Raw genomic sequence first — 14,403 nt, 5'->3', positions numbered from 1 at the left:
AGGGCAAAATGGCCTAGCTGTGCTGTGCGCACGCGCACAGCACAGCTAGGGCATTCGGGCCTGACTTCCTGGTCGCGGCCGGCGACCGCCCGGGCGATCGCCGGCCGCGACCAGGAAGTCAGGCCCGAATGGGCTATCTGCGCTGTGCCCGTGCGCACAGCGCAGATAGCCCATTCGGGCCTGACTTCCTGGTCGCGGCCGGCGATCGCCCGGGCGGTCGCCGGCCGCGACCAGGAAGTCAGGCCCGAATGCCCTAGCTGTGCTGTGCGCGTGCGCACAGCACAGCTAGGCCATTTTGCCCTTAGTAACAAACTAAGGGCAAAAATGGCTTCTCTGGCTGTGCGCATGCGCACAGCCAGAGAAGCCATTTTTGCCCTTAGTTTGTTACTAAGGGCAAAATGGCCACGCTGGGCGGGGGCGGGGCCAACTGTGGCCCCGCCCCCCCTCACTAATCGCCCTGGCCCCGCCTCCCACGCAGCGTGGGAGGCGGGGCCAGGGCACGCTGGGCGGGGCCAGGGCGCGGGTGGCGGGGGCGCTTTTCAGCACCCCCGCTTCCCATTAAAAAATATCTCCGGCCGGCCCTGATAACACTATAAAAACAAATAAATCGCTATGTACAGATCTTCATCAATTCTGTCCCTGTAGTCACCACCGAAGTACAGGCTAAATGGCAACATGCAGATCCACATGGGAGGTGCAGCCTTGCAAAATGTTTGAACCCTCTTGCAAACAGCTGATTTAAGAACATAACTTCTTCTTGCAGGATTATGTAATCTTATCTCCTAGATACTCTTGTATTATTCATAAGTGTAAAGTCAAAAGGATTATGGCTCATGTTTGTCTGTACTGCTCTAAGGATTCCTGCAAAGTAATGGTGTGTTGGCGACTGAGGTTGTGCAATGTGTACAAACACAGGCCTTCTCCTTGAGACTCACTACTCCACCCTTTGGGCCTTTGCACATTGCCTTCCTTGTTTACCAGCTGCTTCCCTGCTTATATTTGCCTTTTCCTCAAACAATTACAGCCTTTTTGTCTGTATGTGTAGAAAGCATGCTTTCTAGCTTTATTCAAACATAGCCCATGCTATGCTCACCGTAGCATGGGACAGGTAACATAACGCCAACAGAAGTTGGGAAAACTACTCCAAATTCCCCACATAAGAGTTAAACTTCCCCCCACCCATCCGCACCCCAAACCACACAATTTTAAAACTCAAGGAAAAAGTTCCTTGCTTTAGGTTAGACCTGTTTGATATTTACACAATGCTGGTGGGTGAGATCATCACTATTTGGGTTTGGTATGGATGCATTTACACTGTAGAATTAACAATGTTTGACATACTTTAACTGCCATGGCTCCATGCTATGGAATCACAGAAGTTGTTGTTTGGTGAGGCAACAGCACCCTTTGGTGGAGGAAGCTAAAGGCCTTGTAAAACTACAAGTCCCATGATTCCATAGAATGGAGCTATAGCAGTTGAAGTAGTGTCATTAATTCTACAGTGTAGACCAGGCATGGGCAAACTTTGGCCCTCCTGGTGTTTTGGATTTCAACTCCCACAATTCCTAACAGCCTATTTTGGGAGTTAAAGTCCAAAACACCTTGAGGGCCGAAGTTTGCCAATGCCTGGTGCAGACATACCTTGAGAGAGTGACTTGCCCAAGATCTCCCAGTTGGTTTCCATGATGGAGCAAGATTCAAAACTTGGTCTCCAAAGTCTTAGGTCCAACACCCAAACCACTGCACCACACTGATTCCCTAATTTGCCTCTATCTGTATGCATACCTGTATTTGCTCAAGACTAATATGCAATTGAATCTAATGCACATCTCAATTTTCAAAATCCTGAAGTCCAAAAAAGTATTTGCTGGCAAGTGTAATGCGCAATGCCAAAAAAAGCACTCTTTGTAATTTGGCCAACAAAGATGTGCATTAAAGTGGCTGCATGATTATAACTCCTTCTATCAAAACAAAAGTGTTAGAACACCAAAGCTTTCAGCAATGCAAAAGCAAACTTTGGGGTGCATCTATGCTGTAGACCCACTTTAAATGACCTGGCTCAATGCTGTGGGGGCTGTAGTTTGGGATCATGGTGGCTCCAAAGAATGCTGATGCCTCACCAAACTACTAATCCCAGCATTGCATAGCATTGAGCCATGGCAATTAAATTAGAGATGATGTCCTGCAAATAGGAGCTCCTATTGTGGTCCTGCAATACTTCCCCTTTGGCTTTGGCTCAGCACTAAGATTACCATATTATCCAAATCTAATGTGCATCCTAATTTTGGGAAGGCAATTTAGCCAAAAAACGGTGAGAGTTAGATTTGAGTAAATACAGTATATGGTTAGAGACTACTTTAAAATGGGTTGCTATGAGCTTTCCGGGTTGTATGTACGCAGCATATTATTTGAGAACACAGAAATGATAGACCCCTCCAGGCAGTAAGCAGCTGGACTTTGAACCTGCAAGGCTATTTAATGCTAATCAAGGTGGCCAATTGCAACATTCACATGTGTCTCAAATAGACAAGAGTTCTTTCTCCCACCCTGGACATTCCACAGGCAGTATAGCAACCAGACCTTGAAGCTGATTATTCAGTGCTAATCAAGGTAGCCAATTGCAACATTCACACTTGCCTATATATCTGGAGTTTCCACAGATATATAAACCTCACTTGCCTAGTTTCCAACAGAACTCACAACCTCTGAGGATGCCTGCTTCAGATGTGGGTGAAACATCAGGAGAGCAAGCTTCTGGAACATGGCCATGCAGCCCGGAAAACTCACAGCAACCCAGTGATTCCGGCCATGAAATCCTACAACACATATTTTAAAATGGTTTAAACTGGTGTATATGGAACTTCCTGACCGTAAGAGCTGTTCAACAGTGGAACTCTCTGCCTCGGAGTAGTGTGGTGGAAGCTTCTTCTGTGGAAGCTTTTAAACAGAGGCTGGATGGCCATCTGTCAGGGGTGCTTTGATTGTGTTTTTCCTACACGGAAGGAGGTTGGACTGAGTGGCCCTTGGGGGGTCTCTTCCAACTCTATGATGTGTTTTTAAACCGTTAACTTCTTCCTTACGGTTTCATATTTATTTTATGTATATGCCACCCTAGTAGCCAGTTATGGAGGAGGGGCTATAAATATTAAAGCAAATAAATGCATGCCTTTCCAAGCCCTGACTTTCACCTCCTTGGGAGCCTTCCAGGAGGTCATACTTCACACCTGGACAATTAAAAGACTGCTCAGAAGCAGAGAAAAATGCAAGCTCAGACCATTCAATATTCTTCCAGGCTTGGCTTTCTTTAGAAAATCCCTGTAATGACCTTTTAAAAAGGTCTAATAAAAGGTTCTGAGCCTATGAGGAAAGCTAGAAAATAACAGTAACTGAGAACAAACACTGCTTGTTCTTTGTGTTGTTGGAGGCTTTCATGGCCAGAATCGCTGGGTTGCTGTGAGTTTTCCAGGCTGTCTGGCTATGTTCCAGTAGCATTCTCTCCTGATGTTTCGCCCGCATCTATGGCAGGCATCCTAAGAGGTTGTGAGGTATATTGGAACTTAGGCAAGAGGGGTTAATATGTATCTGTGGAAAGTCCAGGGTGGGAGAAAGAACTCTTGTTTGTTTGAAGCAAGTGTGAATGTTGCAATTGGCCAGCTTGATTAGCACAAAATTGCCTTTCAGTTTCAAAGTCTGGCTGCTTACTGCCTGGGGGAGTCCTTTGTTTGGAGATGTTAGCTCTCCCTGATCAGGGCAGTAAATAAAGAACACCACACAGAAAACAGAGGAGTTCCAGGCATGAATCAATCAGGGCCAGCTAACACCTCCCAGCAAAGGATTCCCGCAGGCAGGAAGCAAGCAGCCAGACCTTGAGGCTGAAAGGCTATTCAATGCTAATCAAGGTGGCCAATTGAAACATTCACATCTGCTTCAAACAGACAAGAGTTCTTTCTCCCACCCTGGACATTCCACAGATTGCCTAGTTTCCAACAGACCTCACAACCTCTGAGGATGCCTGCCACAGATGCAGGCGAAACGTCAGGAGAGAATGCTTCTGGAACGTGGCCATAAAGCCTGGAAAACGCACAGCAACCCACTGCTTGTTCTATTCTCATTCAGGAATAGCTTCTCCCTCTCTTTAAAGAACCTAGGGGTGCCTCTACGCTGTGGAATTAATGCAATTGACACCACTTTGCCAAGGCTCAATGCTAGGAAATCCTGGGAGTTGTAGTTTGGCGAGACGCCAGTACTCTGGGGCAAAGACCTTCATAGAACTAAAAAAAACCATGATTCCATAGCACAGAGTGTAAAAGTGGCGTCAGAACGGCATTCTTCCTATAGTGTAAACGCCCCCCTTTCCTCTGCTTTCCTCACGCCGTCCCTGGAGCCAGGCCTCAATTTAGTAGGCCATAGGGAAAGGGGGCGGGGCTTCGTACTTCCGGGGAGAGGGGTGAGACCCTCATTGGCAGACGACGTTGTGGCTCTAATGACGTAAACGAGGAACTAGCTCCGCCCCCTCCTTCTCTTCTTCGCGGCCAAGAGCCCTTCCTCCTCCAGCCGTTTCCTCCCTTTTAAGCGCCTTTTGCCTGGCAGCGGAAAGGGAGGGAGAAGCGCTGCTTTCCTCCATTGTTTAATGGCGAGAATAAGGCCGCAACATAGAAAAGTGTTGTCGAAGGCTTTCATGACCGGAATCACTAGGTTGCTGGGAGTTTTTCGGGTGGTATGGCCATGTTCCAGAAGCATTCTCTCCTGACGTTTCGCCTGCATCTATAGCAGGCATCCTCAGAGGTTGTGAGGTCTGTTGGAAACTAGCCAAGTGGGGTTATATATATCCCTGGAAACTCCAGATATATAGGCAAGTGTGAATTGGCCACCTTGATTAGCATTGAATAGCCTTTTAGCTTCAAGGTCGGGCTGTTTACTGCCTGGAGGAGTCCTTTGTTGAGAGGTGTTAGCTGGCCCTGATCAGGACAGTAAATAAACACTCAGAAATCAAAGGAATTCTGGACATGGATCAATCAGGGCCAGCTAACCTCCCAACAAAGGATTCCCCCAGGAAGGAAGGAAGCAACCAGACCTTGAAGCATTGAATGGCCTTGCAGCTTCAAGGACTGGCAGTTTACTGCCTGCCCGGGGGAATTCTTTGTTGGGAGGTGTTAGCTGGCCCTGATTGTTTTCTGTCTGGAATTCTGTTTTCAGAATGTTCTTAATTTACTGTCTTGATTTTAGGGTTTTTAAAAATATTGGTAGCCTGATTGTGTTCATTTTCATGGTTTCCTCCTTTCTGTTGAAATGGTCCACATGCTTGTGGATTTCAATGGCTTCTCTGTGTCGTCTGACATGGTGGTTGTTAGAATGGTCCACCATGTCAGACTACACAGAGAAGCCACTGAAATCCACAAGCATGTGGACCATTTCAACAAAAAGGAGGAAATCATGAAAATGAACACAATCTGGTTACCAGTACTGTACTAACAAAACCCTAAAATCCGGACAGTAAATAAAGAACACTCAGAAAACAGGAGAATTCCAGACATGAAACAATCAGGGCTAGCTAACACCTCCCAACAAAGGACCCCAGCAGGAAGCAGTCAGGCTTTGAAGCTATAAGGCCATTCAATGCTAATTAAGGTAATTAATTGCATCATTCACATCTGCCTCAAACAGACAAGAGTTCTTTCTCCCACCCTGGACATTCCACACTTGCCTAGTTTCCAACAGCCTGGAAAACTCACAGCAACCCAGTTCCTACTTTGGTTTGAACACACAATTTGCAGGCCTTTTTTTTTTTTTGAGCCGTAGGTCACGTTCCAATACATGTGACCCTCCTGGAGCTCCAATCCCGCCAAAAAAATGACATCAATGGGAACCGGGAAACAATGTTCAATATTTTGTGTGTGTGTGTGCTTCAGCACGGTTGCCAAACGCACATGTTCAAAGTCAACAGAAAACTTTTTGGAATTAAAAATAATCCATGCCCAAGTGTTGAAATGAAAACCAAAGTATGTTTTGAAATATATGAGCAGATAAATTAAAAAGAAAAAAATGAGAAAACACTGAGCATAAGACTGCTGTGAGTTTTCCGGGCTGTATGGCCATGTTCCAGAAATATCTCCTGATGGCATCTGTGGCAGGTACCCTCAGCGGTTGTGAGGTCTCTTGGAAACTAGGCTAATGAGGTCCAGGGTGGGAGAAAGAACGCTTGTCTGTTGGAGGCAGGTGTGAATGTTGCAATTATTCACCTTGATTAGCATTGGAAAGCTTTGCAGTTTCAAAGCCTGGCTGCTTCCTGCCTGGGGGAATCCTTTGTTGGGACGTGTTAGCTAGCCCCGATTGTTTCATGCCTGGAATTCCCGTTTTCAGTGCTGTTCTTTATTTATTGCCTTTGAAGTGTTCCTTATTTTGTCTTGTTCTTTATTTACTGTCGTTTGAACCTTGCAACTTCAAAGCCTGGCTGATTCCTGCCTGGGGGAAATCACTTGCCTCGTCTCCAATAGACCTCACACCTTCTGAGGATGCTTGCCATAGATGTGGGCGAAAGATCAGGAGAGAATGCTTCTGGAATATGGCCATGCAACCTGGAACACTCACAGCAACCTAATTAATTTGACTGTTCTTTAGAATGGACGTGCAAACAGCGATGACAGGCATCCTCAGAGGTTGTGAGGAGAGAATACTTATGGAACCTGGCCATACAGCCCGGAAAACTCACAGCCACCCAGTGATTCCGGCCATGAAATCCTTCGACAACACACACTGCGCCTAAGAATGGTATAAAAGCATCGTTTCCCTAAAACTACGTATTCAACTCGTCAGCAAAAACAGGACTGTACAATGTCGCAACTTGCAAGGCTCTTCTTTCTAAAGGTTGTAAACAGAAATCTAGTTTCCAAGTCATGGCGGTGGCTTGCTATTGCTATCCCTGCGGGGAGGGGAGGAGGTGTTCTTTTACTCCAGAGTAAACCTATTGCTCCAGCTAAGGTTTGCTCCAACTTCGTTGTGACAAGTTTCCTTCTTGTTTTGCTCTACCCAATATGGAGGGAAGCGGAGCAAGGAAGAAGCCACTGGGACGCATAAGAAGGCTTCCTTCTCTTTCTTTAAAGTCCAAAACCCCTGGAGGGCCCAAGATTGCCCATGCCTGCTTTAAATACGAAACGAAGATGCGCTTTGGAGAGTTCCCAAAAGTGTGCAGTCCATGGAGAGGAGATTGTGGTCGTACCTTCCCTTTGCTTTACTTTGGCTGCTGTTGGTGGGAGCAAAGAAAGGCTGGATCCCGCCTTCGAGCCCAGAAAGGAGGAGGGAGAGGCACAAAGCAGGCCAAGCGAATAGCATCACATGTTGCATTCAAGCCCTGACAAAAGCCCTTTTCCCCTCCCGCCTTGTCCAAGAAGGAACTGCCCCAAGAATTAAAAACGTTGCCCTCCTTGAAAGAAACTTTTCTCTCCCCCTTCCCCTCCCCTCCCCTCCCTCCCAAAAACTTCTCCGTCCTCCTTGAAAGTATATATACATATTGCTTTTGTGACCGCATGGCTGGCTGATTCAGCCTCCAAGCCTCTCTCCTCTGCCCTCCCCCTCCTTTCCTCTTTCCTCATTCTCCTCCTTCATTTAAATGAAGTCGGAGCTCCTCCCCTGGGGTCAGCTCTGAAACTTATAAATTGAGTTTACAGAAAGTTGTTCTGGAAGGAGAGAGAAAGGCGGATCGGAGGAGCTGGAGGGGGGAGGAGAAGAAGAAGAAGGAGGAGAAGAAGGAGTCCATCCCAGGGAAGCTGGACGCACTGAGTGAGATCCCTTGGCTTTGCTTTTTTGAGACTTCTCCCTTCCCCTCTCTCGCCTCCGTCTCCTTGCCAGAAGAAGAACATGTCTACAGCCATCGTGTCTCCCACCATCTTCGAGCTCAGTGAAGTTTTATGCAAAGTAAGTCCACTTTCCCAAACTTTTTCCAAAAAAAAGGAGAGCTAAAGTTGCTGGCTCTCTCTCTTGCCCTGCCTTTGACACAAACACAAAGAGTTTCCCCTCCTTGTAAATTGTAGTTTGGGGAGTTGTAGCAAAGTTCTGTTTAGGGTTGTAATGGAAGGAAGAATCCACAGTTTGGGTAAAGAAGGATCTTCTCTCTTGTCCTGCCTTTTTTTAAATCACAAACACAAAAGTTTCCCCTACTTGCAAAGAGGGAGAGGATTAGTTTGGGGGTGTTGTAGCAAAGCTGTAAGGGATCCAAATGGTAAAGAAGACGTTTGGGGAGATTGGGAAAGTGGGAAAGGCTGCGCCCAAAGTTCAATGTTTAGGCAACTTAAAGTTTAGTTTAAACATTCATGGGCAAACTTGGGCCCTCCAAGTGTTTGGACTACAACTCCCACCATTCCTAACAGCCGGTAGGCTGTTAGGAATGGTGGGAGTTGTAGTCCAAACACTTGGAGGGCCCAAGTTTGCCCATGCCTGCTTTAAAGCAACGGAGAAATGTTGTCGAAGACTTTCTGAGTTGCTGTGAGTTTTCCGGACTGTATGGCCAGGTTCCAGAAGCATTCTCTCAATGGAGAAAGTTGGTGGCGGTGCCAAAAGTGTTAACGTTTAGTTTCAAGCAGTTCTGGGATCCTTTCCTTCCCTCCACACCCCTTTTCTCTGCTCCTGGTGTTTGGGTCTGCTTCTCTTCTTCCTTTGACCGTGAAATATATTTTTTCCAGCACAACTTTTTAAATATTCTCTTAAGTGACTTACTGGGATTTTGCCTTTTTGGATGCAGCCCGCCTGGCCTCACAACCTTTGAAACAAGTTTTTTCTCAAGTCACTAAAGCAGGCATAGGCAAACTTGGGCCCTCCGGGTGTTTTGGACTCCCAACTCCCACCATTCCTAACAGCCGGTAGGCTGTTAGGAATGGTGGGAGTTGGAGTCCAAAACACCCGGAGGGCCCAAGTTTTGCCTATGCCTGCTCTAAAGTGTATCAGAGTTGAGCCTCGTGTGTCAAAATCTGGAAGTGTGATTCAATTCTCCATTTTTGCAAGAATTGCAAAGCCAGTGGTGGGACCGCACACTTTCCCCCCTTATTCTTAGCAGACTAAAGATTTTAAAACTTTGTCAAACTCGTGTCCTCCTTCTTCTTTTTCCGTGTAAATGCAAAACAAAAGAACAAACTTCTTTGTGTTTGGAGAGCAAAACCTAGAGCTTCCTTCCTTGCAACTCTGTTCAGTCCAGGCATGTGTTAGGAGGGAAGTTTTATGGCTTGCAAGGCGTTGCTGGGCCTTGGAAAGATGGCTGTTTGTTTCCTCCATTTGTCGCAAGTGTGGCGGGTTGCTCCTCGGGGGGTCTGCGGCTTCAAGGGGGCCATCGCGTGTCTGGCCATGTGCGTGTGGAGGCGCGCTCACGAGTGTCAGCAAGGAGGAGGAGGGTTTTGGTGCAAAATAGTGTTTGTGGCCACTCACCCAACCCCTCCCTCTCCTTCTCTTTTGCTGTTGCTCTTTACAGCTTGCATTTTCTGTAGTTTGCCCTCCTTATCGCGCTTCCCACTCGTATGGCTTAGGTTTTTTTCCTCTCGTGAGCTTATCTTTGTTGAGCCAAAGTCTCTCTGGGTGCGTTTCCCTTCCATCCGTGGTATAGTATGTGTAGAGGTTGAACAAGAAGTAGCAGGAAGGCCAAGAATGTGATTCATTGAAGGCTTCTGTTTAGAACAGACATGGGCAAACTTGGGCCCTCCAGGTGTTTTGGACTTCAACTCCCACAATTCCTAACAGCCGGTAGGCTGTTAAAAATTGTGGGAGTTGAAGTCCAAAACACCTGGAGGGCCCAAGTTCGCCCATGCCTAGTTTAGAACAACACAATGTTCAAGATTAAGGGTTGTTTGTTTTTCTCTGGTGGCACCAAACACTACCAAAGGAACTGCTTTAATTTCTAACTTGTTAAAAGTTGAACACACAACTTTTAAAAAGAGGGTGTGTGGCTTAAACATGTCATATGCTAAGCTCGATGTGTTGCACTTCCTCTCCCAAATTTTCACTTTTCTGATATTTTAAAGATAGCCTAAAGTTTATCTTGCTGACTTTTCTTTTAAAACATCCAAAAGGCTAATTGCAAAGGAATGAATCCTCTTGTGGTTATGGATGAAGCCTGCCATGGATCACATGAAATGCAATTCCTGTGCAGGAGGTGGAGCAAGAGGGATGGGATTAATTTAGATTAGTAACTAACTAGTATGTTTCCCAAAGTCTCACTCCCGCCTTTCAGCTTCAGCCTTTTACTTCCCCCTCCCTCTTAGGCACAATCGGTTGTGTTCTCGAAAGAGGTCTGTTGTATCTATATGCACAACAAAGGTGTTAATAACTCAAAATTGTCACTTTTCTGTTTCTGGATGATTGGTGGGGGTGTGAGGTGGTACAGTTTGGACTAAGTGGTTTTGCAAGGAATCCCGTTAAGCCTGGCAGCATAAATTACAGCCTGGGAAAGGAGAGTGATTTGGGAATATCGCTGTAGGGTTTTCAGGAGTGGCTGTGTAGTGTGTTTAGGTCCTTGCCTTGGGCAGAGATGCAACATGTATTACTTAATACCATACACTTAGTTGGAGAAAAAAATGAACCTAAGGCAAAGGCTGTGTGCAGGAGCAGTGGTTGCCATGCTACTTGGGAGCATGCATGGCTGCTCCACATAAGATATTAGGCCAGTATTTGGGGGTCTTGCCCTCTTCCTTGACAGGTCTGTGGCATGGTTCAGGACTTGTTGGTTTAGTGACTTCAGATGAGTATGCTGTGTGGAAGACAGGTTTGGGCTGCACCTTGAAGCCCAAAGTTGCTTAAGAAACTGGGTTGCTGTGAGTTTTCCGGGCTATATGGCCATATTCCATAAGATATTTTGCCTACATCTATGGAAGGCATCTTTAGAAGTTGTGAGGTATATTGGGAACTAGGCAAGGGAGGTTTATATATCTGTGGAAGGTCCTGGGTGGGAAAAAGAACTCTTGTCTGTTGGAGGCAAGTGTGAATGATGCAATTAATTACCTTAATTAGCATTGAATGGCCTTGCAGCTTCAAGGCCTGGCTGATTCCTGCCTGGGAGAATCCTTTTGGGTGGTATTAGCTGGCCCTCATTGTTTCATGTCTGGAATTCCCATTTTCAGAGTGTTGTTATTTTATTTACTGTCCTGATTTTAGCATTTAAATGCTGGTAGCCGGATTTTGTTCATTTTTATGGTTTCCTTCTTTCTGTTGAAGTTGTCCACATCCTTATGGATTTCAGTGGTTTCTCTGTGTAGTGTGACATGGTAGTGTTAGAGTGGTCCAGCATTTCTGTGTTCTTAAATAATATGCTGTGCCCAGGTTGGTTCATCCAGTGCTCTCCTATGGCTGACTTCTGGTTGGATTAGTGTGCAGAGGAGTTTTGCCCTCTGCCTTGACAGGTGTGTGCCATGGATCAGGGCTTGGTGTAGTGACTTCATATGAGTCTGCTGTGTGGAAGACAGGTTTGGGCTGCACCTAGAAGCCCAAAGTTGCTTGAGGAAGTTGGGGTTGCTGACTGCTTTCTTGCTTCCTCCTTGCAGAGTAACAAGATGTTGAACTACAACCCCTCGGCTGTCGGAGGGTGTCTCTTGGACAGGAAGGCGGTGGGAACCCCGGCTGGCGGGGGTTTCCCCAGGAGGCATTCTGTCACCTTGCCGAATGCCAAGTTCCACCAGACCCACCTCCTGAACAGCCTCAAGGGGGAGCCAGGCCCGGTGCTGGGCCCCAGGGAGAACCGCTTCCGAGACCGCTCCTTCTCCGAAGGTGGGGAGCGCCTCCTCCAGCAAAAGCAGCCTGCCGGCCAAGTCAACTCCAGCCGCTACAAGACAGAGCTGTGCCGTCCCTTTGAGGAGAATGGGGCCTGCAAGTACGGAGACAAGTGCCAGTTCGCCCACGGCATCCACGAGCTGCGGAGCTTGACCCGCCACCCTAAGTACAAGACGGAGCTCTGCCGCACTTTCCACACCATCGGCTTCTGCCCTTACGGGCCTCGCTGCCACTTCATCCACAATGCTGAGGAGCGCCGGGCTGTGGCGGGGGGCCGAGAGGTCGCCATCAACGAAAGGCCCCGCCTCCAACACAGCTTCAGCTTTGCTGGCTTCCCAAGTGCTGTTGCTGCCAATGGGCTGCTGGATAGCCCTACATCCATCACCCCTCCGCCCATCCTGAGTGCCGACGACCTTTTGGGCTCTCCCACTCTGCCTGACTGTGCCAGCAACCCTTTCACCTTCTCCAGCCAGGAGCTGACCAATCTCTTTGCTCCCAGCATGGGGGTGCAGGTGTCCAGTGGAGGCTCGCCCACCGCTTTTCTCCTCAGACCCATGTCTGAATCCCCCAATATGTTTGACTCGCCCCCGAGCCCTCCAGACTCCCTCTCTGACCAGGAGGGCTATCTGAGCAGCTCTAGCAGCAGCCACAGCGGCTCGGATTCACCCATCCTGGACACCTCAAGGCGTCTTCCCATCTTTAGCAGACTCTCCATCTCTGACGAGTAACCTGGTGTTGCTTCTTGACCTCTTCCCCCAACTCTCTATTTACAATGTTAAGCTTGTAATCTCTCTCTCTTTTTTCTTTCTCTCCTCCCTGCCCCCTTACCCAGCCCCTCCCTCCTGAATGTCCTTAACATCTCTGGGTTAGATGTTAACACAAAGATGGTCCACCTGCCTAAAGTCCACCCACTGGCTGAAAAATCATAAGTGCCAAATTGCAACAACAAAAAGTGATAATCGTTTACAAACCTAGTGCCTTTTTAACTTGTTCACTGTGACTTTATTACCTCTCCAGCTGCAGAGGGCACCAGCAGCCTCCTCAGCTCTGCCTTTCCAGATGTGCAGGGAATATCCGGAACCAGCAGCTTCTATCACTGGCCATAAGACAGGACCCTCCTCTTCCTTTTCCCTTTGGCCAGTGTTCTGTAGATGTATGGCACGTGGACACCTGTTAACATCCAACCCTTTCAATCTTCTAAGTAAAGACTAATCTTGCCTGAATCTGCTCAGGTCAGCCAGAAGAACAGCTGAGAATGGACAGTAACTGTTAAGACATGCGTGGGGCTTGGTGACTGGAGAGAATAGCCAGATGGACAATGAGAGACTTGTTTTTGGTGCTACAAGTTCCCCCGTGTGTACAGGTGACATCTTCAAAATGAAATTTGGGGAGGGGGGCTGTCTAACGGTGTTCATTCCACACAAGCAAGTTCTGTGTAAACAAAGTTCCAGTAGTCATAGCTTTAATGGTTTTGCTCTAGAGTACAATAGACCTATCCATAGAGCACTCACGCCAAGCTTTTTTTATGTTTATTTTTTCCCTGGGTTTTTAATTTTGTATAACTTTTCAGAAATTGGAAAGCAAATTTTGCTTGTCACTGCACAACAATATAAAGCTTATTTAACTTATCAAAACGTATTTATTGCTGAAACCTATGCTTTTTTGTTAATTTTGTTCATATTTATCTGGATGATGAATTCATAGAATATATTCTTTTATGTTTAAATTATGATCTTCCATATTAATCTTAAGATTGTGAAGTCTTTTTTCTTTCCCCCTCCCCCACAGTTTAATATATTATACTACAATGACATTTTTGTAACTTTACACTTTTTGTTATTTTATTTTAAAAAAATGAAAAATTAATTTAAAAAATGCAACAGCTGTGTTTGGATTATTTATTTTAGATCGTTCCCCCTTTTTTGTGTCAGACTGCAAATTGAGTTTAATGTGCTTCTTTGCCTCTCTTTGCCCAAACAAGGCCTTTCCCAGACGGGACAGATTTCTGGCCACACTGATGTCAATTGAGGTTTTGTCACTGACTTCAGTTGGGTGAGGATTTCATGGCCTCTAGAATGTATGTGCACAAGCTGTGCTTTGAGACAATAAAAAGGAAGACTGCTTGCTTCCTTTTTTTCTAAGTATTTAAAGGAAAAACAAAGTCTGCCCTTGGGTTTCAAGTGCCTATCTTAAAGACATTCCAAATGCAGTTTGTCTTTGCATTTCTGTATTCCAAGAATGGAGTGTTTCCGCTTTTAAGGTAAACAGTTCTGGCACAAAGAACACATTGAATGTAATTTTCCCATTACTGTTCACTACATTGCTTTTTCCCATCTCTTTTCCTTTGTGTGAGTTTATTTAAAAGAATCTTTTGTAACGACTGTTTGCAGTTTAAATCAATAAATCCCAAGTGTTTTTTCAAGAATTTAACAGTGAAACTGGTTTTACTTGCAAAAAATATATATGAAAATGGTTCAAAACAAATCCTATCTTGCCACTCATCCTTTCACACCAAGAGGATTTATACAAGAATCATTGGTATAGTCCCCTAACTTTCCATAAGGTCTGTGTCAGATCAAGCTGAGTTTTATTTAGTTTTTACAGGTGGGTTCTTTCAATTTGGCTTGTGAATCAGTATTGGAGCATATTTGATTCCTTCTT

At 46.2% G+C, this 14,403-nt stretch overlaps 1 protein-coding gene across 1 annotated transcript; it reads left to right on the top strand.

Annotated features, from left to right (window-relative positions):
- The first annotated feature begins 7,654 nt into the window (after nucleotides 1–7,654).
- zfp36l1 (ZFP36 ring finger protein like 1) lies at nucleotides 7,655–14,167 on the top strand. Its single transcript, XM_062968056.1, has 2 exons — nucleotides 7,655–7,911; nucleotides 11,517–14,167. Exons 1-2 carry the CDS (start codon nucleotides 7,855–7,857, stop codon nucleotides 12,468–12,470), a joined length of 1,011 nt encoding a protein of 336 aa, XP_062824126.1. The 5' UTR covers nucleotides 7,655–7,854; the 3' UTR covers nucleotides 12,471–14,167.
- Nucleotides 14,168–14,403: the final 236 nt, after the last annotated feature.

Source organism: Anolis carolinensis, chromosome 1 (assembly GCF_035594765.1).
Source record: "Anolis carolinensis isolate JA03-04 chromosome 1, rAnoCar3.1.pri, whole genome shotgun sequence".
Classification (NCBI taxonomy): Eukaryota; Metazoa; Chordata; class Lepidosauria; order Squamata; family Dactyloidae; genus Anolis; species Anolis carolinensis.
Note: the sequence above shows the minus strand (reverse complement) of the source record. Positions and strands in the feature narration are given on the sequence as shown.